General features: G+C 40.0%; 1 protein-coding gene across 9 annotated transcripts in view; it reads left to right on the top strand.

Moving 5' to 3' along the window:
- SECISBP2 (SECIS binding protein 2) overlaps positions 1-26,027 on the top strand; it is a 40,465-nt gene that overhangs the window by 1,353 nt on the left and 13,085 nt on the right. For 2 of the 9 annotated variants that reach the window (XM_059926994.1, XM_059926987.1), the window contains 10 exons: positions 5,171-5,420; positions 5,667-5,790; positions 7,115-7,302; positions 10,568-10,649; positions 12,233-12,438; positions 14,387-14,509; positions 15,815-15,904; positions 17,225-17,357; positions 24,749-24,915; positions 25,621-25,759. In XM_059926994.1, coding sequence (XP_059782977.1) covers positions 5,193-5,420; positions 5,667-5,790; positions 7,115-7,302; positions 10,568-10,649; positions 12,233-12,438; positions 14,387-14,509; positions 15,815-15,904; positions 17,225-17,357; positions 24,749-24,915; positions 25,621-25,759 — 1,480 coding nt within the window. In that variant the 5' untranslated portion in view covers positions 5,171-5,192. Of the gene's footprint in view, positions 1-5,170; positions 5,421-5,666; positions 5,791-7,114; positions 7,303-10,567; positions 10,650-12,232; positions 12,439-14,386; positions 14,510-15,814; positions 15,905-17,224; positions 17,358-24,748; positions 24,916-25,620; positions 25,760-26,027 lie in introns of those variants that run through there. The other 7 variants (XM_059926989.1, XM_059926990.1, XM_059926988.1 and 4 more) reach the window with 7 other exon arrangements.

The following is a 26,027-nucleotide window of genomic DNA, read 5'->3' on the forward strand; positions in this document are numbered from 1 at the left end:
TATGCTGCAGCTAACACATTAACATTTTCAGAGCAACTGGGGAAGATGCTCCTCAGCCAAGAAGGGTCTGAGCCAGTAGCACAACTTAACTGTGTCCCACACCAAAAACTGAAGTTTCAACTCTCCTTTCTCCATATTCATTTGATTATTTTTGACACAGAAAGTGGAGACTGCATTGCATTTATTAGTGGGACATGCAGTTCATTTGTGCATACAGTTTATAACTGTATCATGTACCTGATGGGAGACGAAATGGCAGCAACGAGTGGGTGAGAGGAAATTGGGCAAAGGCACGCCCAAATAAATAAACATGCTCCTCCGTTTTAGGGCTTAACATTGAAAAATCTTGCTCAGTGTTGGAGTGGGGCCTAGTAAGCATGGCTGCCTCTTTCTGTGGATAAGTCTTTGGAAATTGCTGAGTTTTGCTTTTATCTGTTTTGCTTTATACGTGTCCTATGGAGATGGATTCTACAAATTTTGGTTATAAATTCTTCTAGATTTGAGTTGAAAGAAGGCTTATATTGTCCTTTAAATGTTCTTTTTCCTTCTCAGGATTTATTCTCTAGGTATTTACAAAATGGTTTCCATTTATTAGCGGAATTTAGAAAAATAAGTGTTAAGCCTTGCACATAATTGTGTGGATTACTTGTAGGTTTATTTTTAAGGCATGAATCACCTTTATGCTTATGTAAAAATCCTTGTCTTTATGTTCCTTTGTTGGGTCAGACTTATTTCCTTTTTTTCCCCATACTTACATGGTGTAATTGAAAATAGTTTATACTTCATACAAATTCTAGAACTGTGTTCACAAGAATGAAAGTTGGAATGAATAAGAAAATCATTGGGTTGTCTGGTGTATTTAGGAAATAAGGAAAGTTATATTTTTTGGCAAAAGTTGAAGTCCTGCCTGAATGCGCTGAAGGTCTTTGGTAGGAATACCAAGTTTTCCATTGTAATTTCATCCTTTGTAAAAGGGAGGTTGGCATGGGTCTCTTTTGAGTCATTTCCTACCTTGAGTGGCTCACACAATAAAATACAAGATGTATCGCACTCAGTGACAAGAACTCTTAAGTCATCTGCTGGGTGAAATTCTAGTGACCCAAAATAAAGGTGGAAAATATTTGTATAGCTAAAGCAGCATTCTGGCAGTAACATGAATTGAGACTAATCAGAGGCTCAAGGATGCTAAATGCTGAATTTTAAAATTATGTTTCTTAACCCCTTATCCCTTTATAGGTTTGATTTTTTTTTTTTTAATTGTTTATAACCACTGAAAAGGTTGACTGACAGTATTCCTTCCTGGCAAGAAAACAATTAAAGACAAAGGAGGCATGAAACCAAAGGGCAAGTTTAGAAAGAATGAGTTTCATCCCCTTTAAAGTGGGGATGAAATGGTGAGACTTTACACAGTAGGGAAGTGATTATCTAGTCAGTTCTAATATAAGTTAAGACTTGCATTGCTATAGTCAGATTTTGTTTAAATGGAGATCTCTTGCTGCCTTGAAAAAAGGAGTAGAATTTTCTGTAACAAACATATGTTCTCTTTCCTACTTATTCCAGTATAGCAACCTAATTCTGTATGTCCTTAAAGGAGTGACCTTTTACAGAATATCCATCTCTAGTACCTCTAGCAGTGCTTGCCAAGGGACTTCATTTATTCATTTGGAGTTCATTAGTGAAAGGCTATTATATGGAAAAGCACTAGTTCCTGAGTGGAGAAAGACTGTCTCATGAGCGATGCTCCTGTTTTTTTTGTCTTATATATAGATTTGAACTGGTGGAGATGGAAGAACACGAACTACCAGTCTCCTCCAGGCTTATGTTATAGACAAGACAAACATCAATAGAAATATTCTGGTATATAGAATTGGCTATGTTTGAGAAGTAGTGAGTATTTACTGGTGTAATGAACAAATAGAGGTTATGCAAACTAAGTTCTCTGTTCCCAGTCATCATCCCTGGACGATGGCTTTGTTGATTGTCATAGTACCTGCTTTGTGACAAATCCTGTGTAACACATGCATGAGGACATGTGTGTTTTGTTTGGGAATTACTGAATATGTTCATTTCTTTCATGCCTGCCACAATCCATGAGGTTGGCAGGGAGCTGTAGTGTTATTTTTACACAGGAGAAACTGAGACTAGAAATGCCTGTCCAAAGTTCCTCAGAGACGTGGTACCAGGACCAGAATTAGCATTCATTTCTTCTGACCTGAGTTCGTTGTATTCCCCAAAGCTACTATTACTGTCGGTAAAGTTGAGCTTTTTCAGTATCTTGTAGTATACTGTAAAAATCACAGTGCCAATGGATGCTTTTAAGTTAAACCTCTCATCTGTGAGAATCACCAGTTCTCCACAGAGTGTGGCTCATGTCAAGTGGGTGGGTGGAGGAGTGACTGGATTCCTGACAGGTCCTGGCCTGGTTAGAGGGGACCAGATGCAAGATATGTTTGGGAGACAGTAGAGGAGTAAGGCCCCGTTGTTAGGGGGGAAGCCACTAGTCGATTGGCCTACATGGTACAGCTGAAAAGTTAGGTTTGTTGGGTAGGAAATAGAGAGCTCTTGGGGGTGTTTTGGTTGGGGTCATGATAATCACTCCTGGTTTCTGGCTCAACTTAAGGGAGAGGGGCTTGAAGGTTTTGATTGGGTTCTAGGCACTGGAAATAGAGAAGAAAATACCTGGAGACCTGCTGCAAGAGAAAAGGGTTCAGTGGTTATCCACATGGGTTTTGGTGAAAAGACGCTATAGCAGTTTCCAGTTGAATACATGGAAAGATTTGCTATTATTCGTGAGAGCATAAGTTGGCAGTGGAGCTGGTTTGGGGACCAGTTGTTATGTTTTGGAGCTATATGTGCCAGATGGGGGAAAAGTGAACTAACTATTAAGTGGAAATGACCTGTAAGTTGGAGACAGAGGCCTGGAGGTGGTGAAAGTGTTGGAATTGAAGTCTGTAAGTGAAGTCCTGAGCAGAACGAGGAGAGATTCTGACTCAGAGTGAGTCTGCCAGATGAGATAGGGAGAGTGTAGCGGAGGCCACACCATGGAGGAACCTTTGGAAAATGGGTGAGAGCAAGGAGAGGGCAGAGGCTGCCAAGTGCAGGCTAGTGGAGCTTTTCAAGTGATGTGATAGAAGTAGACACCATGCAGTAGAGGCTACTGAGTTTGGCAGGAAGGAGGGTCCTGGGAGACTTGGTGGTCGTCGGTAGTGATGGGGTAAGGGGAAGTGGAGCTGAGAGATTAGCAGGGGAGGTTAGGGGCTGCTAATAGCAAAAGGAGGGGGCAGATGAGATGGTGGGGCATAGAGGAAGTGTATTACTGTGGTTAAGGGCCGTCTGAGTGATTCGTGGCAACTGGAACTTTAGAGACAAGCCATTTGAAGCCCCAACCGCAGATGCCGTGGGTTATCTCTTTGAAGTTTTGTGTTGTATATTGCTCTCTGCATGTAACTATATTTACCTGGGATGGAAAGGAAAAATATCAACTTTCCAGAGGAAGAAGGATCAATGAGGGGTTAGAAACCCAAGTGACTTGTCCAAAGGGGGAAACCAGATTGTGACCCAAACCGAGGTCTCCTGATTCACAGGAGAAAAGTTTTCTGGGTGACAGCAGCCTTCAAAACCACTACTGGATCATGCCTCCTCCCACCTCTCTTTCCTTCTTTACCTGAATTTCATTGGTTTGTTTATTTATCCATGTTTTGGACTTGGGATAGTCATTTAAACATTTTTTCTTTTTGCTATCAGCCCATCTTCTTTGCCTATCTTCTTTTGTGGAGAACAGGTTCTTCACCTTCATCTGCCCTCCATTAGATTTTCTGAGCATCAAACAAAATAAAACAGATTCACATCTAGGGTTAGCATCTGGGGAGCAGGATGAAGCTTTGAATCTTTCTCTTCTCAGCAAAGAGCAACACTAGGCCAGGTGTTCTGTGGGGCAGATAAAGGTCAGTAAAAGGGTTCGTTGGGGTTTTAATCAGGAGTATATCGTTACTAGAATCAATTGCTTACAAGAAAAAGATCTTATAAGATTTAACCTTATTATAAAATGTCATGAATTAATAGACAGGGATTCCAGGCAGTTCAGTGCTGCATGGGAGCGAAAGCAGTGAGCGTTCTCATCAGTGTGCTACAGGTCTAGCCTGTAGATAGCAACTCCTTTCTTTCTTCCGTGCAGACTCTTACTTGCAGCAGAGTAGAAACATGACTTCTAGCAGTGGTGCCTACGCCCATATCTCCTGACAGTTGAACAGTCGGAAGATCATGTGGGGTGTCTCATCATTAGCTTTGGCCCTTCCTGCCTTTCAGTGGACCAGTACACTTTGGGATTTCATTGATTTGCTACAAGATAATTTGGAGCTCTGGAAAGTCACAGAAACATCTGCTGGTGCTTATTTGTGGGAATGAGAAGACCGTGATTTGTATTTAACTCAGCTGCTTAGCATTTTGTCATTGTATCAACTTTCATTGCAAAATGGTTGAAACCTCTGGCTGTATACCAAATTTGCTAAAAAAAAAAATTAATGTTAAGTTATATTTCGGTTTAGCCTAGCAGCTTGAGAAAGTTGAGGCAGTAGCAGTGTTCACAGATGGTTGCATCTTGTTAGCAGCATGTGTAGTTCCTGGACCACCTTGTGCGTAGTGTCCCCATTGCAACTCCAGCCCCAAGAGTCAGTAGAGCACAGGATGTGGCAGTGGGCTTGGAGCAGGGAAGGGGCTGGGCAGGCTGTCTGCGGGCACCTGGGGGCCTCAGGAGGCAGGCCCTGCAGGTTGTTGGTAGAAGTTGGATGGGCAGTAAAAAAACTCCCTCTACTGAGAGAATGGTCTGGACGGCTCTTTTGGCCAGGGTTGCTGAGAGAGGCTTTTCCAAATATTTGACAGCATGAGAGTGGAAAGCTGCTGGAGTATCCTTGGGCTTTTCTAATGTTCCTTACAATAGGGTCCTTTCATGGAGGTTCCAGATAAGTAATGAAAAAAACAGAACTAGGTCAGCATCTTTCTTTGCAGGTTAAGAAAGAAGTGCTCAGAGGTTTTATTTGGTTTTTAATTTGAGGTATTGCTAGAATAAATGACCTCAAAAATAGTAAAAAGTTTAAATTTGTTTATTACAAAATATTAAGCTCCTTGGTTTGTGGTATGAAATCTGCAACTAAAATTTACCCTTTTTATTTAGACAGAAACTCTATGCTGAAGATATGGCTTTTGGAGCTTCAACTTTTCCACCTCAGTACTTATCTCCTGAGATCCCTCTTCATCCGTATGGCTATTCTCCTTACACCCTGGAGTCGTCACGAAATGTTTGCCCAGTGCCTGGCTCCCAGTATGATTACAACCAACCCCGTTGTTTCGGAGGTTTTCAAACCGTGAAGCCACGAAACAAGCACATGTGCCCTCTCCCGCAAGACACAAAAGCTCTGTTTAAGGTCTGTAAATGTTTTGGTTTTGTTGGTCACTTTAGCGTTTAAAACATAAAGAACTGGTAAGTTCTTGCGTGTTATTTAAGGTATTTAAATTTTGAGATATTTAAAATTTGATATGGTCTAACCTTTCTAAAAAATGGTTGAGTTGTACTTATGAATTTGTAAATTTGAGCCTTTTTTATAGTGAATTTATGTTACTTTTTAATATGTTACTTTTTAATTATGTTTACTTTTTAATGTTTCTTGCAGAAGAAAACCTGTGATGAGCAGAAGTTTGACGCTAAGAAGACTGATGGACCTGTATCATCTGATTTAAAATCAGTTAAAAGTTCACCTCGTATGTCCATTCATGCTGAGAATAGTTTGAAATCAGGTAAAAATAACATGCTCTGTATGTTAGGTCTTCCTACCCTGTCTACCCCCAGAAACGTCTCTGTTCTTTGAACTATTTTTGTGGGCTTACTCATCATGAAAAACTGAGGCCATCAGATTTCCTGTGGGATCCTGGGGGCCTTTCCTCCCGGGGAGGGAACTTGTTTGTGTGGGCTCTATGACGTGTCCTTAACATGTTATTACCTTGTTTTATGCAAGAACTTCTGTAAAGTCACATAGCAAGTCGGTGATAATCACCCGCCTCAAAAGAGTTGTTAAATAAAAGTGAATTACAGTCACATCCCTTGTACTATATTTGATCACGTTCACCCCTGAAATAGCTTCTCTGGTATTCTGTTGGGACACTTTTTAATATGTGGGAGAGTTGACTATGGTTTAAATCCCATCCTAAACAATACCAAACCTGGGGCGGGACAGTCATTCAGAGGACATGTCTGCTCTGGTCTTAAAAACTGCTGTTCCAGTCTCTGGCTGAAAGTTAGTGATTATACGTGATGTCTTGTTTTTTTTCCTGTAAATTACTTACTATTGCACGTTGATCACAGCCATCATCTGTTTATATAATAACTTAAAACCTTTGTAATAGTGTACTTGGAATGGTCTGTCATTTTATTTACATGTGTAATTTATTTATTTTTTATTTTTTATTTTTTGTTTTTTTTTACATGTGTAATTTATTGTTACTTGATATGTAACTTTTTCTCTTGGTGTTGACTTCACTCATAAACCATCTGGTACATGGTAATGTGAAAGAAAATTTGAACAGTTAACTGTAATAACTCTAGCCTTACAATTAAATAATTTAAAAAATGCTGGGGCTTTATGGCATTGTAACCTGTAGCATCATTCATTTGCATTTGAAGGAGAAAGATGGGAAAGAGGTTATAAGTTTAATTTTACTTGTTTCTCTCCAGTTTCTTCCAGCAAACTAAAACATGGAAATTTTATTATTTAAAGAAAATTTGTAGGAGTCCCCTTACTCTCACAAATCTCCAAAGTGTGTATTAAGAATAATTGAAATGCCCAGCTGCACAGTCAGGTTAAGGTAGCTATTTCATCCACTTTAGAATTACTCCTAAAATTTGCAGTGTGTTTTCATTTTTCTGCTTCGTGGCCCTCATGGTCATTTATGTTTTCCACTGTTACAGAGAAGGTTAACAACACTACAAAAAATTAGGCTGTTTGGACAATAACGTGTTGTTGCATCAATAGCAATAGACTTTCTACTCTGCAATTTAAGTGTGAGTACAGGTCATTAGACAACATCTAAATTTTTACCCCTACTTTTAATTCTGTAAATACAGATGGTTATTATAAACGAACAGACAGGAAATCCAGAATCATTGAAAAAAGTGGATCTGCGTCCAAACCTGAGTTTGAATTTACCAGGTTGGATTTTCCTGAACTGCAGGGTCGAGAGAACAGTGAGATACCAGAGATACAAAAGCAGCTCAAGTGGGGGCCTTTACGCTCTGCCTCTACTGACGCAGAGGTGAGTGCAGCCTCCTGCTCTTTTTGTTCCCTTCTTTCTTCCTTTCTCCTCAGTGATGGATAGTGATGCAAGGACATCACTTCAAACACTACACTTCACATCTTGGTGTGGGAGGGGCCTCTCAGTTCGCTTAGGTGACTTTCTCTGTTGTTTGAACTGTTTATAGTCAGGCTGTAACACCTGGTGTGGCTGTTCTTTCCAGAGAATCACTTAGCAAGTGTCTTCATATCTGGTGGCTAGAAAACATTGCAGTGTCTCAGGAGGAGAAGATTCTAGCATGGGTTCCTGCTTCCACAGCCCATTGTGAAAATGTTGTTTCTACCATTGCATTCTGGTAGCATTTTTTTCCAATACAGGGAAAGATTTTTTTTAATCAAATAGTAATGTTAAAACTGCATAGTGTAACTTCTGATTTTTCCAGGCTCTTTATCTGCACCTCTGTCTTGTCAATGATACGGAAAATGTCATTGCAATAAGTGCATTCAGTGCCTAATAATTTTAAATTGCACTGTATTCACCATTTGATCTCAAAGTTTTACTCCATCAAATTGACGCATTTTCCTCTCAAACAGATTGATTTTTGAGACTTCCAGGAAAAAACTTTATTGGGTTAGTAGTCCCTAAAATGGCTTGTGACAAATTGGGGCCCATCCCAGTATGGAGGTAAGGAGAAAGAAGAAACAATGAAGAAAACAGAGCTCGCCAGTTCATTTACCTCTTGAATGGAAAAAGGATTTCCATTTCCTGTCCTAGTACTTCTCTTGGGTGCCTGGATACTAAAGCCTCTGAAGACTTGGTGGTAGTGGCTTATAATGTGCAGAAAATAAATCATTCCCCACATGTTGACCCTTAGACTATTACACCTTGGTGTTTTCCTTTTACACAGTGGTGATAAGTAAGGCCGATTGACTGATGTAGAAGAATCACAGTTTCGTTTGACAGCTTTGTGACTGCTTTCTGGGCCCTGGCTGTGTGTATGGAATAGCTGAGTAGTCGAGGGGCTCCATGCTTTCATCATGGGTGGTCAGTGGATAATTCCAAGCCCGTGAGCACTGTACAAAAGTAGGACAGAGTACAGCGGGTCCAGGGTGAGTGGAAGCATGACACTTTATGTCATGGTCACTTGTTACATATGAGTACTGCATATGTGGACCAGAAGTAAGGCATGTCATGCTGTGTGGGGAGGTGTACATACTCATTGCTTTATATATTCACACTCTTGAATTATGTGTGGAGTGTTTTTTTTGTTTTTTTTTCCCATTTTCCCTCTAAAAGAAACCTTTTTATCCTGATGGTATTAGTAACATCTTTCAACACCAGAAAAATATTAAGAAAAAAAAAATTGTCTGAAGCTGTACAACCAAGAGAAAACCATGTTTGACACTTATTCTTTTTTTAATGGTACATTGTGGGAATTGAGGGGCATTCCCCTCAATTTAGGATACACATGTATGATACAAGCTTGTGTTTGAATTTCTAAAAACTTGTGGTAGTTTTTCCATGTCATTAAATATTTTTTGAAAATATAACTGTTGCATTGAATCTTTGGTATTGATACATATAATTTACTTAACGATTCTTGAATAAGTAAGCCATTTCTAGTGTTTCATTGGCCTTGGTGAGCATAAAAGTTACGTTTACTCAAGGAACAGGCTGTGTTTTAATCATTTATGTTATTTTATTTTCTCCTTTGATGAATTTATTTTTTTTTAGTTAACATAATTGCCTTTACATACTGTGTCTATCTGGAGCCCCATAGAGAACACAGCAGCCTACAGGATGGGGCCGGAAGAGAATTTGTTTCTCAGTGTGCAGTCACTTCCACAGAGCCGTGCTGACGCCACAGCACCTCCTCCAGGACTAGCCCAGTGTTTTGGAAGCTGAGAAAGGTGCTAATAGAAGGGAGAATGGCATCTTTCTCTTTGCCAGACTCCCCACCTCCCCATGCCTTTGGAGTTTCCAGAAATGCTTCACTGAAAATAAAAATTCACTTCCCCAGTCAGCCTTGTTTTGCATCCATTTGGTGGTAGCAAAATGAAATTATCGAGATTCTGTTCAGAGGTTGGGCCTCAGTCCTGCAGCAGATTGAAGCAGACAGCTCCGCACTCCTGGGATGGGGTGGGTGCTCTAGGTGGCACCTCCTGCAAGATTTGTATGGTGTGCATCTGTCAGGCAGTAATTTGGAATTTGCAGGTTAGCAAGTGACACCTGTTCGCCCAGGAAGACCTGCCTGCTGTCTGTAGGGAAGTGGTGGGTCCTCTGGGGAGGCCCTGGGGCAGGAAGGCCCAGGGCGAAGTAGGTATTTCCAGGCCCTTAGTGAGCTCTACCATGGGGCCAGGAATCAGCGGGTGCCACATGGAGGATTTTGCTTCATTTCTGTTTGTAATGAAAATGGGGGCTTTCTGCCCTAGTTAAGGAGCATGTTCTTTCCATTGTTCTGAACCGCTCTTGGAGGTTGCCAGGCTTCTACTATCCAGGCAGAGAAGTGGCACAAGGCATATTCAGCAATCAGCTATTTTGGCCACTGAACAATTTTTTTTTTTTTTTTAAACTAGGCTTAGATGTAATGAAATGGTAAAATGGGTAAATTTATGAAACATAGGAACTTCAGAATTTATTTTAGATCCATTCAGTGTGAATTTATCAGTTTCCTTTCACCTTGGCTGCTGGTCATTTTGAGGTCTCTCTTAATGTACTCACTTGTCCCCAAGTGTTGTTAGGTGCCTTTTGTTCCATGCATGTGGCAGCTTTCTGTCTGTGAAAAGGAGTACGTTTTAGAAGGCCTGTATTTGTTTTTGTGGGCACGTTCATGGATTTTTTGAGCCTTGGTGTGGGGGTGTGGTGAACGACAGCTTTTGCATTCACAGTGGGCACTTCGGCCCTAAGAATCGTGTAGGTACATCTGTGTTAACTTGGAAATTGTTGGTTGTATGTTGGGTTTTTTTTTCCTAAGTTACATGATAACTGCGTGTGGTGTGATCCCATTATGGAGATCCATTTAAAATGATACACAAATGTTTATCTCCTAAGCAAAGAAATAGAAGGATGCTAGCTAAGCTGTAGACGGTATGTGGTTTTTCCTCTAGGGAATGAGATTTGGCAGAAGAAAGTAATTTAACTTTTCACATTATGTACTTATGTGTTTGGAATTTTTAATTAGCGTATGTTTTGCAGGTTTTAAGAATGGCGAAGGAAGCTATATATTTCAAAAATAATGATTACTTTTATTTTGAAATAGTAAGAAAAGAACTGGTTTGTGTTTTAGGGTGAAGTAGTGGTGAAAAATAATAATCGGACCGAATCTGTAACTGGTAATGCTGCTACCAGTCCCTCTTCATGTACGAGAGGTAAGAGTGGCTACCAAATATTTTAAAAAATAAAAATTGTCTATTGTTGTTGTCTGTTTTCTTAGTTCATTTTCAGTCTAGTGCAACTGAAATGTTTTTGTTTTAAAGCCTTCTTTAAGGCAGCTGATGGGTTGATAAACTGGCATCATTGTTAGACGACTGAAGTAAGCAAATGAGATCCCACATCCATGCACAAGGAGTGTAAACTACATACAAGTAAAGACTTCTAAATGAAATGTTTGTCCGGTTAAGTGAGACATTTTATGAACTCAGAAATGATTACTTTCGTAAGCATTACCTATATCAGTGGTTCTCTCAGTTTTTGGTCTCAGGACCTCCTTAATACCCTTTAAAAAACCCCAAAGAATTTCTGTTTATTTGGGTAACTGTCAATATTTGTAATATCTGAAATTAAAACTGAGAAATACAAAATACATACTAATTCACTTTAAAAGTAACAGTAAACCCATTACAGGTTAACATAGCACATTTTAATTAAAAAAAAAAAACCTATTTTCCACAGCTAAAGAACTAGTCAGGAGAGTAGAGCAGCCTTTACGTTTTAGCAGCTCTTTAACGTCTGGCTCAGGAGATCTGCTTCGGCATTCACCTGTTTCACTGTTCTCTGTCGTACAGCCTCTGGAAAACCCCACTGTACTGCGCTCATGGGAGAGAGAGAGTGGGGAAGGCAGATGGCACATTCCTGTTATCAGGAAAACAGTGTTGACTGTGGACCCCTGAAAGGGTCCTAGGAGTCTCAGAACTTTGAGAACTGCTGGTCTGGCCTGGCCTGGCCCAGAAGTGAGGTATTCAGAGAGAGTTCAGTAGATTCTGCTTTTGAAGTTTTTGTGAGTAGCTTGTCCTAACAGAAGACCTTTTTACAAAATTATTCTAGATTTATTCACAGGTGTGTTTTCTATTGCGTTAGCATGTTTGGTACATACGTGGTTCAATAAAAGACCTTCACTTCAGCAACTGCTGTGAAGATGCATAGCTCTGTGGTGACAAGAACAGTCTGTCTCCCCACTGTGGGGTAGCCACAGGCTGCTGACATGACCTGCACGTGTCCTGATGGATGTCCTTTTGTTTTGTCTGTATATAGAGTTTCATGGGCACCTACGGAGTAGTGTTGCCATACTTATGCCTATGTTCTAGAAAGAAATAAATTACCAGTTATTGTGGTAGCTGAAGTTTAGTGATCTTTGACTTCGGATGTTAAAGGTACACATCAAGTTTAGTAGGGCCACAGTTTGATCTTTAGCTCATTATTTCTGTGCGTTTGCCACGTGGATGTATTTGTGGATTATTGTTTTTAAATGGAAACTTTTTTGTTTACCACCTGCACCTCCAAGTTAAAAGAACAGTTGCTAGGAGAGGTAGTTCCCCTTACAAGTTAATTCAGCATGCATGTTCCAAGAAGAAAAACAAATTTAGTGGATACTGTAGTTTCCAAGAGAACGTTCTTAACAACACCTTAATTTAACCATGCTCTTGAGTACTTCATGTAATGCATGCTTGGAATTTCTAAGGAATTTCTTTTTTACTGTTGGGATTGTTCAACAATTTTGGTTATCTTTGAGCAGAATTATCTTGGACACCAATGGGTTATGTTGTTCGGCAGACATTATCTACAGAACTGTCACCAGCCCCTAAAAATGTTACTCCCATGATAAACCTAAAGATGGTTGCTTCATCAGCAGATCCTAAAAATGGTAGTATGTCATCTTCTGAAGTTTTATCTTCGGAGCCTTCGTACAAAGAGAAACATGTTGTCCATCCTACTAAAAAGGTACGTGTTACACTTTGATTATGTTGCTCTTCTGTACCACTGGATTGTCTTTCTTTTTTTCTCAAATCCTAACTGAAAGTGTTTCATTCGGTACTGTAGGCACTAATCTGAGTTGGTTGTATTCAGTACTTGAATTGAATACAGTTTAGGGACACAAGTGGTAGCTTTTATACACAAGTAAGGATGTGCATTTTAGACCTATGGTCTTAAAATATCTGTGGACCATTTTGAATTCTTTACAAGAGAGATGCTGGCAGTAGCTTAGGCTCTGGTATATAAAATACTGCAGTCTTTTGTCTGTTGATTTTACATTGCTTTTACCTACCAGGTACCGGTAGCAAGATAATTGTGTGCCACATTTTGCGATCATCATGTATGTTAATTGATTCTTGGTTAATTGCAGCTCACTTACTATAAGATAGCATTTCAGAATCCATTTTTTCCTTTCAATTCAAATAATTTTAAGTTGTTATTTTTCAATCCCTAGATTTGTTTCTTGAAGAATCTTTTTTACTGGGCTAGATTTTGGTTTTGATTTTCATTGTGTACTGATAAATTATTTTAAGTTGAAATATGGTCGTATTTGTTTAGTGCTGGTTTCCTATCTTTTTGAGTGTTAGGATACTTTTTGATAGCCAAAGTGTCTTAGACCATCCCACACAAACAGGAGCTGTGTGTTTATGCTTGGTTGACTGAGGAATCTATGCTGGTAACAATTAATGGTGAAGTCAGACCTGTGTGCCTGTTCCCTACAGCTTTATGCACATACTTGTGAAACACAGGAGGCGGCGGTGAGGCCCCTCCAACTACACATGGAGACTGGCCAGCTCCAAGGCCCCGCTGGCGTCGGGGCGCAGGCTGTACAACAGGACACCAAGTCACCATCTGAACGAGCTTTTTTTCTTTCTTTTTTTTTTTTTTTTTTTTTTTTAATGCAAACTAAGACCACTTGACTGTTACTGAAATGAATAGCCCAGTTTGCTTCTTTTTTTTTTTTTTTTAAAGAAATTCACGTTCTTTTATTTATTTATTTATTTATTCATGACTGTGTTGAGTCTTCGTTTCTGTGCGAGGGCCCTCCCCAGCCGCGGCAAGTGGGGACCACTCTTCATCGCGGTGCGCGGGCCTCTCACCATCGCAGCCTCTCTTGTTGCAGAGCACAGGCTCCAGACGCGCAGGCTCAGTAATTGTGGCTCACGGGCCCAGTTGCTCCGTGGCATGTGGGATCTTCCCAGACCAGGGCTCGAACCCGTGTCCCCTGCATTGGCAGGCAGGTTCTCAACCACTGCGCCACCAGGGAAGCCCTGAACGAGCTTTTAACACTCTTAAGAGTTAACAGATTTTGTTTTGTTTTCTCAGCATCTTTTTAAAAATTATTTATTAATTAGAGGTGTAAGAAAAGTTTATTTTCGAGAAGTCCCAAAATAAAGATGAGAAAATGAGGATTTTCTGTAATCTTATGACCCAGATGGCTTTGCATTGTGGTCATAATGTTTTTTCTTTTTTTCCCCTCTAAAACTTTATGTATTGTGAATTTTTATTACTGAAATAGCACCTATAATATTACAAGGATCTAATTATGGAAAAGGTCCTTTTCCCATAGCCCTTTGGTCCCACTCCTCTAGGAGCCTCCATTAACAACCTGCTGTCTGTTCTACCTCAGAGCTCCTGAAATCATAAATAAATAAAGATGTTTATTTTGTTTTCAGTTTTTTTAAAAAAACAGAAATGGGGGGACTTCTCTGGAGGTTCAGTGATTAAGACTTTGCCTTCCAGTGCAGGGGGTGCAGATTCGATCCCTGGTTGGGTAGCTAAGATTCCACATGTCTTGCGGCCAAAAAACCAAAAAAAAACATAAAACAGAAGCAATATTGTAACACATTCAATAAAGACTTTAAAAATGGTCCTAAAACCCCACGATTTTTGCTTTGTTTTTTTTTTGTTCTAGTCCAGAGCATCACAAGGTGACGATCCTGAGCAAAATGAAGCCTCAAGAAAGAATAGGAAAAAGAAAGAAAAGTCTAAATCAAAATATGAAGTCTTGACAGTTCAAGAGCCACCAAGGATTGAAGTACATTTACATTTATTACTCACCTTGTTTGATATAATAAATGGGTATTCCTTAATAGAAATACGGGTTCATACTGGTTGCTGAAGTGAAAATTCTCCAACATGTTCTTTAATAATTGTAGTGCTAAAGAAAATAGTTGTCACCCGTTTTCTTCATTTCTTCATTTTGGTGTCCCCAGCGCAGTGCCCATCTCATAGCAGGCACTCAGTAAACAAATGAATGAATGGCCTAGAGACAAAACTACTTGTATTGAAGTTTAATGGTGTGTATGCCCTACTACTAATATATACCCCTCAGTATTTTCTGGCCTGTTTTTTTCTTTGCTTTGGCATGCTGGCTTCTGCAGGGCCTCGTTTTCTATCTAGATGTTTTGGTATAATGTGCTCCACTATTGAGAGAAACTTAGAATACTGTAGATCTGTTGTGGATCCTGGTCAAGAAGAGAATATCATGTACTTCCGAAAGTGCTCTTTAAATTGTTGTCTTGTGATACTCCAAGAATGTCCCTGTTCTCCAAGGAGCCGTCCTGGATCCTGATTATGTTTCTCATGGCTCTGCAGTACCAGACTCAGCAGGCTGGCTCCGGGTGCTGGCAGAAGGGTCTCTCAGCAGTGCTCGCAGGCAGCCAGCTTAGGGTCAAGCCCGAGGGGTTCCCACAGACTCGAGGGGCTCCCAGGGCTTTTTGAACATTCCCTTGAGAGTAATGGGGTTGCATGTTTGAAAACCTATGACTGCGGTAAGGCGTTATTGTTTGGGCCAACAAATAACTCATTATTTCTGCCCACATTTTTCACATAATTTCTCCATGGTCCCTAAAATGTTGACAGAAGCACATAAGACATTTTAAAATGATTTAAACATTGTTTAGAGACCTGTTCCTTTGTTTCTTTTTTCTAGTCTAGGATCAGCACGTGTGACAAGATGCTTACATCTCCTGAGTCCAGATTGATGGTTTCCCTAAAGAAAAGCATAGTTGAAGGATGGGTGCTTGAACACTCTTGTGCCAGGGTGCTTGGGGCAGTTCGTAGACTGCTCGGTGAACCCGCATCCTTGAGGCCCCTGCTCTCTCTCTGGAGCAGGGAGATTCAAACTGCGGTCCTTAACTTTGTTCTAAGAGTGAAATAAAGCCGAAGCACTTACATCAGTTTTTTGTTTTTGTTTTTGTTTTGACTGTTTTATAACACCTTTGAGCACTTTTATAAGGATATTTTTATGGAAAGAAAATAAGAGCAAGGAAAAGGCTGTAGTTGGGCTTATTTGATAATTGTGATTTGCTAAGAGCTAAAGGGTGTGTGGTTTACTTAGGATGCCGAGGAGTTTCCCAATCTGGCAGTTGCATCTGAAAGAAGAGACAGAGTAGAGTCACCGAAATTTCAGTCTAAACAGCAGCCACAGGTAATTTTTAGATTGAAACCACAATTGCTTTTGGCTTAACTTTTCTTGCTAAACTAAACTCTTGAGAAAAACTGCTTTCCAGACTTCTTTGTGTACGGGCACAGGTGGTTTTGTTTTGATTCATTCCTTCATTGGGGAACCACATCCAGTATGTTGAAACAAAGTTGCTCTTAAGCTAAAACTGCTTTGTCACTTTTGAAATTAGACTATTGGTAACTGCCATTGCTGTATCAGAAAGGAGGGGAACACAAACTGCCTGTCTAACTTGGATTTAAAGAAAAAACGTTGACTTATTCAGGAAACAGAAGAATCCCTTTGTGAGGCAGTGATGTCTGACAGGAGGAAAAAAGAGAGCCACCAGCATTTCACTCAGGTAGTCAGGATCAGAGGAAGAGATGATTCTCCTCATGCCTCAGCCCCACTGTGGATTCAGGAATGAACTTGTAGTTCATAATCTAGATGGAGAACTTAACATCCTTTGGGCATGTTCATTGTCATTTTGCCTTTCAAAGTGGGGTGATTATTTTCACATTTGTGAAAAGTAAAATTCTAAACCCATGTTATCTTTGCATTCCTATGTTGTAATTTGGTCGTCTTCCATCCCTGCAGAGGTCTCTGTAGTTGCCTGTGCTGTGCTCAGCACTCAACCATTGCCATGAGCCCTCACCCAGCATGAATTTGGCATCAGGGAAGAGAACAGTGGCGGGGGGCAGGAGTGGAGGTGCTAAAGCACAAGAGACAACACGTCCGTACAGCCTTATACAGTCTCAAAACCCAAATCAGAATGATTTCAGAAATAACATTTGTTTAGAGTGTATCTGACTTCGTGCCTAAATATAATACTCACCTGCTGGGTGTGGTTTGGACTTGTATAAATTTTTGGTCATGCCTCCATGGTTTCATGGCACTTGGTTGGCTCACCTAGGCAATTGGAGAGCGAATGGTGTTAATGAGGCAGTAGTAACAACCAGCTAGCCTCACACATAAACTTTCGTAGCCAAGGACTTTATACAAGTCTTGGTTCCTTATCTGTAGATGTATGCTGTTATTCACAATGGAGATGCAGACGTGTAAGTGGTTTAATTAAACCAGTGTTATGAAAGGAGGAGGAGGAAATAAACAACCTTGGTGGTAATATTGGCAGATAATTTGGAATTGACTGGGGTTTTAATTACTTTAATTTTTTTTTTAATTTTAAGATTTTTATAGCCCCTATATCTGTTTTATCTTATTAATTATATGATTTTTTATCAAAAAATGAAAAGCATAATTTGTAAAATACAGTATTGTAAATAAACTTCTGATTTTTGAACTTTTTAGAATAATTTTAAAAGTAGTGGAAAGAAGAGCCAAATTCCAGTACAGTTGGATTTGGGAGGAATGCTAACCGCATTGGAAAAGAAGCAGCACTCCCAGAATGCAAAGCAGTCCTCCAAACCAGTGGTGTTCTCAGGTAAAAGAGTCTTTTCATTTCAGACGAATGATTGAAGTCTTTTTCAGTAGACTATTTTGTGACTGTTTTCTCTTGTAATCAAAAGTTATTTATATATAATCAAAGTAATGTGGTGCTGGAATAAGGATAAATATAGACCAGTGGAATAGAATTGAGAATCCGGAAATAAACACACGTATCTATGGCCAGTGAATTTTTAACAGGGTTGTTGAGTTCATTAAAAGGACAAAGAACAGTCACTTAAAAAGTGGTCCTGGGGCAACTGGATTTCCACGTGCTTAACAATGAAGTTGGACCCCCAGCCTCACACCATATACAAAAATTAACTCAAAATGGATCAATAACTTAAATATAAGAGCTAAAACTTGAAACTCTTAGAAGAAAACAGAGGTAAATCTTCATGACCTTGGATTAGGTGATGAATTTTTAGACAGGACACCAAAAGCACAAGCAACAAAAGCAAAAATAGATAAATTGGATTTCATCAAAATTAAAAACTTTTGTGTACCAAACGACAGTATCAAGAAAATGAGAAGACAGCTTATAGAATGGGAGAAAATATTTGAAAATCATATCTTATAAGGATTTAATATCCAAATATATAAGAACTCTTACAATTCAGTAACTCATTAAAAAATGGACAGAGCTCTTGAAAAGACATTTCTCCATGAGAAGGTATACGTACGGTCAATAACACGTGAAAAGATGCTCAACATCAGTAGTCATTAGTGAAATGCAAGTTAAAACCACACTGAGGCAGTTCTTCAAACCTACTGTGATAGCTCTAATCAGAAACGTGGAAAATAACAAGTGTTTGTGGGGATTTGGAGAAATTGGAACCGTTGCTGATGGAAATGTTAAATGGTGCACTTACTTTGGAAAACAGTCCCGTGGTTCTTCAGAATGCCAAATAGAGAGTTGTCATGTGACCCAGCAATTCCACTCCTCTGAATGTATCCAAAAGAATTAAAAACAGAGACTTAGACACTTGTACACCAGTGTTCATAGCAGCATTATTCGTAGTAGCCCAAAGGTGGAAACACCCCAAATGTATATCAAGAGATGAATGGGTAAACAAAAGGTGGTATATACATAACAGTGTAATATTCAGCCTTAAAAAGGAAGGAAATTCTGTCATAGACAGAAAGTAGATTAGAGGTTACCAGGGGTTGAGGGGAGTGGGGAATGAGGAGTTACTGTTTAATGGGGACAGATTTTTATTTCGGGGCATGAAAAAGTTTTGGATATGGGTAGTGGTGATGGTTGCAACAACGTTGTGAACGTAATTGATGCCACTGAATTGTAAAGTGAAGAACGGTTAAAATAATAGTTTTTATGTTATATGTATTTTATCACAAAATTTGTAAAGTTATTTAAGTATGATGATTTTAAGAAATAGGTCTTATTGAAAGGTGGGTTTTGGGGACTTTTCTGGTGGTCCAGTGGTAAAGAATCCACCTTCCAATGCAGGGGATGCAGGTTCAATCCCTGGTCAGGGAACTAGGTTCCCACATGCCACAGGGCAGCTAAGCCCGTACGCCAGAACTCCTGAGCTCACGCATCTCAACTAGAGAGCCCATGTGTCACAAACTGCAGAGCCCATGCACCCTGGAACCTGCGCGCCACAACTAGAGAAGAGAAAACCCGTGCACCACAACTAGAGAGAACCCTGCACGCTGCAACGAAAGATCCCATGTGCCGCAACTAAGACCCGACGCAGCCAAAAATAAATAAATAAATACACATTTAACAAAACAAAACAAAACAAAACATGGGTTTATGGGTTTTCCACTTGATGTGACGACTTGGTGTACCTGAAAATCTTATGATATGTAAGTGCCCTGTACAGGTTATAAAGCTTCACCAGATTGAAATGAACTACCTGCCTGTCCATGGGAACGCAGGGGGTGGCAGTGTTGACTCGGTAGTGATGCAGTCATTCTCTCTGAAACACCTCTTAGAGCCAAGATAGTTAAAATTGGCAATATGTCATACAGAGAAATAATGCACATTTGCCACCATAGTCTTTTAAATATGTTTCCCTCTGAGGCAGTTTATTTATTTATTTTAAAAGTGAAAAATAGGTATCCAAGGAAATGGTGAAGAAGCTTACTTTTTTTGGTTTCTGAAGCATTTTAAAGCAATTTGTGGACATCATGTAATTTTACTTATAAATACCTCAATCTGCATCTCTAACTGATGGTGATTTTATTATGGCATTAATCCCAGAAAGGACAAACATGATTTGTCTCTTCAGGGGAGGGAGGTAGCATTTTTGTTCTTTTGAAAATTTTCAAACAGCTGGAAAAGCTGAATAAAACCATGCAGTGACCACCCATGTACTCACCATCTAGATTGTACAGTCATTCCGTAATTTTTTTCAATCACGTAACTTTTCCAGAGGTCAGCAAACTATGACCTGCTGGCTGCTGGTTGTAAAGTTTTATTAGAACACAGCCAACACTTGTTCATTTAAGTATTATCTGTGGCTGCTTTTGAGTTATAATGGCAGTTGAGTGTTGGCAATACGCGTATGCTCATTAGCCTAAAATATTTACTCTCTGGCCCTTTAAGGAAAAGTTTGCTGACCCTGATCTATCCATTCATCAGTATATTGTTTTTTATTTTTGCTGCATTTAAGGTAGGTTGCAGACACCACTGTATTTTACCCCCAAGTGTTACAGCATGCATATCATTTACTAGAGTTCAGTATTTATTTATGGCTCTTCTTTTCCTTTGGAGGTAAAATATGCATTTAGTGACACGCGCAGATCTTAAGTGCACCATTTGAAGCCTTTTGGCAAATGTATAACTGTGTAACCTAGACTCCTGGCTATGTAGAACATCGTCAGCACCCTTGAAATTTTCCTCAGCCCCTTCCCATCCCAGTCATTCCCTGCTGCTACCCGCAGGCAACCATGGTTCTGATTTTTTTTCTGCCATAGACTAGTTTTTCCTTGTTCTAGAACTTCATGTAAGTGGAATCTTAGTATATGTGTCTTTGTGTAAGGTTTCTTTCACTCGACACAATATTTTTGTGATTTACTTACACTGTAGATACATGTCAGTAGTTCCTTTTTGTTTTTTATTGAGATGAAATTCATGTAGCATAAAATTAACCATTTTACACTGTACAATTTAGTGGCGTTTAGTACATCCACAGTGTTGTAACCATCACCTCTGTCTAGTTCCTAATATTTTTATCACCCCAAAAGGAAACCCCTACCCATTAAGCTCCCCATTTTCCTCCTTTCCCCAGCCCCTGGCAACTACCTATGGATCTGCCTATTCTGACATTTTATATAAATGGAATCATATAGTTTGCGACCTTTTGTGTCAGTCTGCTTTCACTTAGCTTAATGTCTTTGATGTTCATCCATGTTCATGTATCTTATTTCACCAGTGTTTGTTGTGATCGAATCATATTCTGTTGACCACAATTTCTTTATCTATTGATGGACATTTAGGCTGTTTGCACTTTTTGGCTGTTGTGGATAATACTGCTGTGAATATTCATGTACAAGTATTTGAGTGTCTTTTTAAAATTCTCTTGGGAGAGTGGAATTGCTGGGCCACGTGGTATTTAGTTTATAAGTTGCCAGACTGTTTTCCAAACTGCCTGTGTACCATATTACACTCACCAGTAATGTATGAACGTTCTCCTGGTTCCACATCCTCATCAACATTTGATGTTGTTGGTCTTAATTTTAGCCATTCTGATGGGGGTGGAGGTGGGATTTTTTTGAAGCTGAAAATTCTAAACACTCTTTCTCCGGCAGATGATTTTATATGGGCTGCTGAATGATATAGTCAGCAGCTTCCTAAATAGCCTTCTCATGGCTACAGCAGAAGTAAATTTTAGTGAGTTTCATAGTGACCTTTATTAAAAGCCCAGAGTACAAATTTAAAATGTCTGAATGCAGTTAATTTAGCCCAAGTACAGTGTAGCTGAGGCACCAGTTGACAGTGTGTCCCTGAACCCAGTGTTTCTTTTTCACACAGTATCCCCAGGACTGCCAGCAATGGTACTGCCTGGGAGCGAGCTGAAAGTGCAGGTTCCAGGAACATCTCAGAAGTGGTACACTAGAACCACTTGGTATGGGAAGGGCAGTAGGTGTTTTTAACAAGCACACAGTGGGATTTTTGGTTTTGTTTTGTCTTTTTCACTTTTTTGTGGTGGAAAATTTAAAACATAATCAAAAGTAGAGAGAATATGATGAATACTGCCACCATGTGCCCATTACCCAGCTCCATCAGTTAACATTTTGCCAGTCTTGTTGCATCTGGAACTCTACTTTTTTTTCCTGAAGTACTTGTAGACATCAGGTCATTTAGCCTATAAATACATCAGTATCTCTAATTGATGGTGATTTTATTTTTAATTGAACCACTCTGCCATCCTCCTGTCTAATAATATTAATGATTATTTCTTGCTAGCATCTTGTATCCAGTCTGTATTTAAATTTCTTTGTCTCAATGATTTTGGTAATTTTATTCATTTCAGGATCCACAGTTTTATACAACACATGTGTGAGTAACTCTTACATATATCAAAACTTGGGACCACTGCCTTCTTAGATATTCCTCAGAGTTGCTTTTCTCAGCTCGTCTTCTGTTTGGTAAAGGCCTGCAGTGTTGGCCTTTCCAGAGAAATCTGCAAGGTGCTTGGCCAACCTCTGATTCTGAAGAATGTAGCTTCTTGGGGAGCCTGCAGGGAAGTGTGTAAACTACTGACTGAGCGTTCTAGATCTCCAGTCAAAGGTAAAAGCAGGAAAAGTGAGGGAACTACCTCTGAGGCTATATGAGATGGCTGTTCTGCAACTAGGTTCAAGTTGGACCTTTTAGATGCAGTTGTGTATGAAGTACATAAACAGTTTTGCAAGGAGTGGGGGCCCTCAATCAGCTGATATTTTTAAGTATTTGAGGTTGTCAGATTGTAAGGTTGGGATTTTGGTAGTATTGAAATGACATTTTGGCCAGAGATCCCAGGAATGCCCAAATACTGACATGTCCATCACCTTCCTTTTTGACAACAGCAATGGAACCATTCTTTCCAGAAAAAGTAAAAATTAGCTAAGAGGAATTCAGGGTTTCTCTTTATTTTAGATGAGCCAGTACCAAGTACCCCTATGTGGGGCTTTCTTGCCAGAACACAACTTAAGTCAAAGGGCTTTGGAGGCTTATGTCTATTCTGGAGCCGAAGTCAGGCCTTCCCAACTGGCTGGTCAGATTAAAGAGGAGGTGAATGTTTTTACCAGCAGCATAGGGAAGAGTAGCCCTGGCCACCTAGCAGACAGTGTCTTTAAGATATGTTTCTTGTAGAGAGCATATAGTCAGAGCTTTCTTTTTTATCCCGGCTAACAATCTCTGCCTGTTGAGTGGGGTGTTTTACTCATTCATGTTTAATGTAATTGTTACTGTGGTTGGATTTACTGCTGTTGCTATTTTTTTCTGATTCTTGCATGTCTTATTTATTCTTCTGTTCATCCTTAACTGCTTTATTTTGTGTTAAATATAGAGTACCATTTTGATTCCTTTGTTGATTTTTTCCTTTACTTTAAAAATATTATTTTCTTAAAAATAAAAAAGTAAGTGGTTGCTTATAAATAAGTAAATTAAGAAACGAATTCTGTCAGTCATTGTTTATCTAGGAACATCTATATTTTACATTCATCTTTTGAAGGATAGTTTTGCCGGGTATAGAATTTTTGGTTGACGTTTTTTTTCTCCCAATACTTTGAATGTCATTCCATTGCCTTCTTGCCTCCATTGTTGTCAGTGAGACGTCAGATATTACTTGTCTTGTTGTTCCACTTTCTGTGATGAGTTGTTTTTCCCTTGCTACTTTCCATAGTTTTTCTTTGTTTCCACCTGCAACAGTTTGACTATGATATGTCTAGGTGGGAATCTCTATATTTATCCTACCTTTGGTAATATTTATCCTATTTTGGCTTTGTAGATTAAAGTTTTCATCAAATTTGGGAAATTTAGGGCCATTATTTCTTCAGAATATTTTTTGTCTTTTCTCTTTCCTCTCCTGGCACTCCCATTATATGTATAGTGGTATGCTTGTTTTTGCTCCACAGGTCTCTTGAGGCTGTCTTCATTTTTTTCAATCTTTTAAAATTTTAAAATTTTTCTTTAAATTGAATAGTTTCTATTGATTTATCTTCATGTTCACTGATTTTTCTACCATCTCAAATCTGCTGCTGAGCCTTTCTCCTTTGTTATTTGTATTTATTGAAATCCTGTGTTTTCATCTGTTCTCATAGTTGCCTTGAAGTCTTGGTCAGCTGTGTCCCACAGCTGGGAGCACTCAAAGGCAGTTTCTGTTAACTTCCTTTTTTCTGTAGTATGGGTCACACTTTCTTGTTTCTTTGAAAGTTTGAAAAATTTTTTGTTGAATACTGAATGTTTTAGTTAATATATTGTAGCAACTCTGGATTTGATTTTTTCCTTCTGAGAGTAGTGATTGTGATGGGGTTTTTTTGTTTTGTTTAAGGAACTGCCCTGGTCTGAATTTGGTGGCTGTCTTCCCTGCCGTGTGTGGTTGTTGATGTCTCTGCTTAGTTATTTTTTTTGTTTTGTTTTTATTTTGTTTTTGGCTTGCCTTTCCAGGAGTCACCCCTGTGTCTACACAGCACTTTAAAAACATATTCCAAAATTAAGGAGGGTGGGTAAAATATATTTGGAAAAATACTGATGGTTGTTGAAGCTGGACAGTGAGTACGTGGGTTTGTTGTTATACATTCTCTTTTTCTTTGGTATGTGTTTAGAAATTTTCCTGATTAAAAAGTAGGGGGAAAGTATGAACAAGTTAACTGTTTCCTTGGGAACAGGAACAAGGTGGGAAGTAGAACAGAACCATAGTATGCAGTGGAAGTGTACTGAGTAGTGATTGTGGTCATGTATTTACACTGTGCAAGGAATTTAGGAAAATATGTTTATGTCTAGAAAACTCAAGAGAATCAACTTGAAATATTACTAGGATCTTATGAGGACCTTATAAGGTAGTGAGGTAGAAGGTATGCATAGGAAAGCCAGTGGCCAACTTCTGCAAAGGCAGTGTCAACTGCAAATGGTGGAGTAAAAGGCATCTTAAGTACAAGCTACCCGGAAAAATTCTTAATCAAAAAATGAGACCCACACATCATCAGACTTTACTGAGCAACATAGGAGATTTGATTACAGATTTGATTACAACATAGGAGATTTGATTACAGGGATAGGAAGCTGGTTCTCTAAGGGACACTTTGATGAGGATGAGCAAGGTTGTGGGGATGGGCGGGCAGCATATGGAGCCCCTGAGACAGATCTGCAGCGAGCCTGCCCTCTGGAGCCGGGCAGGTGGCGGGCGGCAGCCTGAGCCATGTGTCCCTCCTGTGTTGTAGTCGGAGCAGTGCCCGTCCTCTCCAAAGACTCCATGTCAGGGAAGAAGGGCCACAGCTTTGGCCAGGTGAAGACCCCGCACAACCCCTTAGACTCCAGCGCCCCCCTGATGAAGAAGGGGAAGCAGAGGGAGGTCCCCAAGGCCAAGAAGCCAACCTCGTTGAAGAAGGTGTGTGGTGTTTTGTTTGAAATTGGGCGCGAGAAAACCTACAGACTCTCCTGTATCTGTGTTACTCCTTTCGACTCTTACATTTTTAGATTTTAACCTTCACTCTCATTTGAACCTGCTCTTGTCAAGATGGGTACACGATTCTCTGAAAGATGATCCCTTGCTCTTCCCATGTGGGGTGCTAGAGCGAGCGAAGCAGGGTGCCTTAGCTGCTGGAGGGGGAGGCCTTATTTATTTATTTTAATACTTTGGAGTGACATGGACAGAAAACCAGAAATGGGGGGACTATGTTCTCATTCACATTGTTTACCCTCATTCTACCCAAGGCAATCTGTCTGATGCTCAGATTTGGTAAATATTGGACACTTCCTGGCACACGTTCTTTGATTTAACTCTCAAAGCAGCCTGTGGAGTGTAGTGGGTGTCAGATTGAGGAAGGCGTGTCTTGCCTGGGGCCAGGTAAGAGTTGAGCTGCACAGTTGCATCAGAGCCCAGTTCTCGCATGCCCTGCTCTGTGCACCCAGGGGGACCATGCTGCTCCTGGGCTGTGGTTGAGAGGGTTGGGCCCACCCATGGGGGGGTTGGGGAGTAAGGGCACAAACAGGCACGGTGCCAACCGGCTGAACTTGGGTGGCTTATTTTGCAGAAGAGCTTATTTTTAAGTACAAGTATTTAGGTGTTTTGATCGTTTATTTAATTTTAAAGATTATTTTGAAAGAGCGGCAGGAGAGAAAGCAGCAGCGTCTCCAAGAAAATGCTGTGAGCCCAGCTTTTGCCAGTGACGATGTGCAAGATGGAGAGAGCGGTGGTGACGACCAGGCCCTCGGGCAGCCTGACCCCTCAGGTACCGAGTTCTGTTGGCTTGCTGCTTAAAGAATCCTTCAGCGGAGGCGGCCGTATGCACAGCCGACTGTCTGGGCTTTGCCCAGCCCTTGTCCCTGTGTGGTAAAAGCACGTGGGCGTTGGGCCTCAGGAATGCAGAAGTTTTCAGTCTCCTAACTTGACAGTAAGAGGACGTCCCTAGGGGCAGGTGGAGCTTCTGGTGTCTCTGCTTCTCAGGGGTGAGAGGGACAGAGGGGTGAGGCCCCTGAGTTTGATCTGTGTGGCATTGG

Source organism: Balaenoptera ricei, chromosome 6 (genome assembly GCF_028023285.1).
Source record: "Balaenoptera ricei isolate mBalRic1 chromosome 6, mBalRic1.hap2, whole genome shotgun sequence".
Lineage (NCBI taxonomy): Eukaryota > Metazoa > Chordata > Mammalia > Artiodactyla > Balaenopteridae > Balaenoptera > Balaenoptera ricei.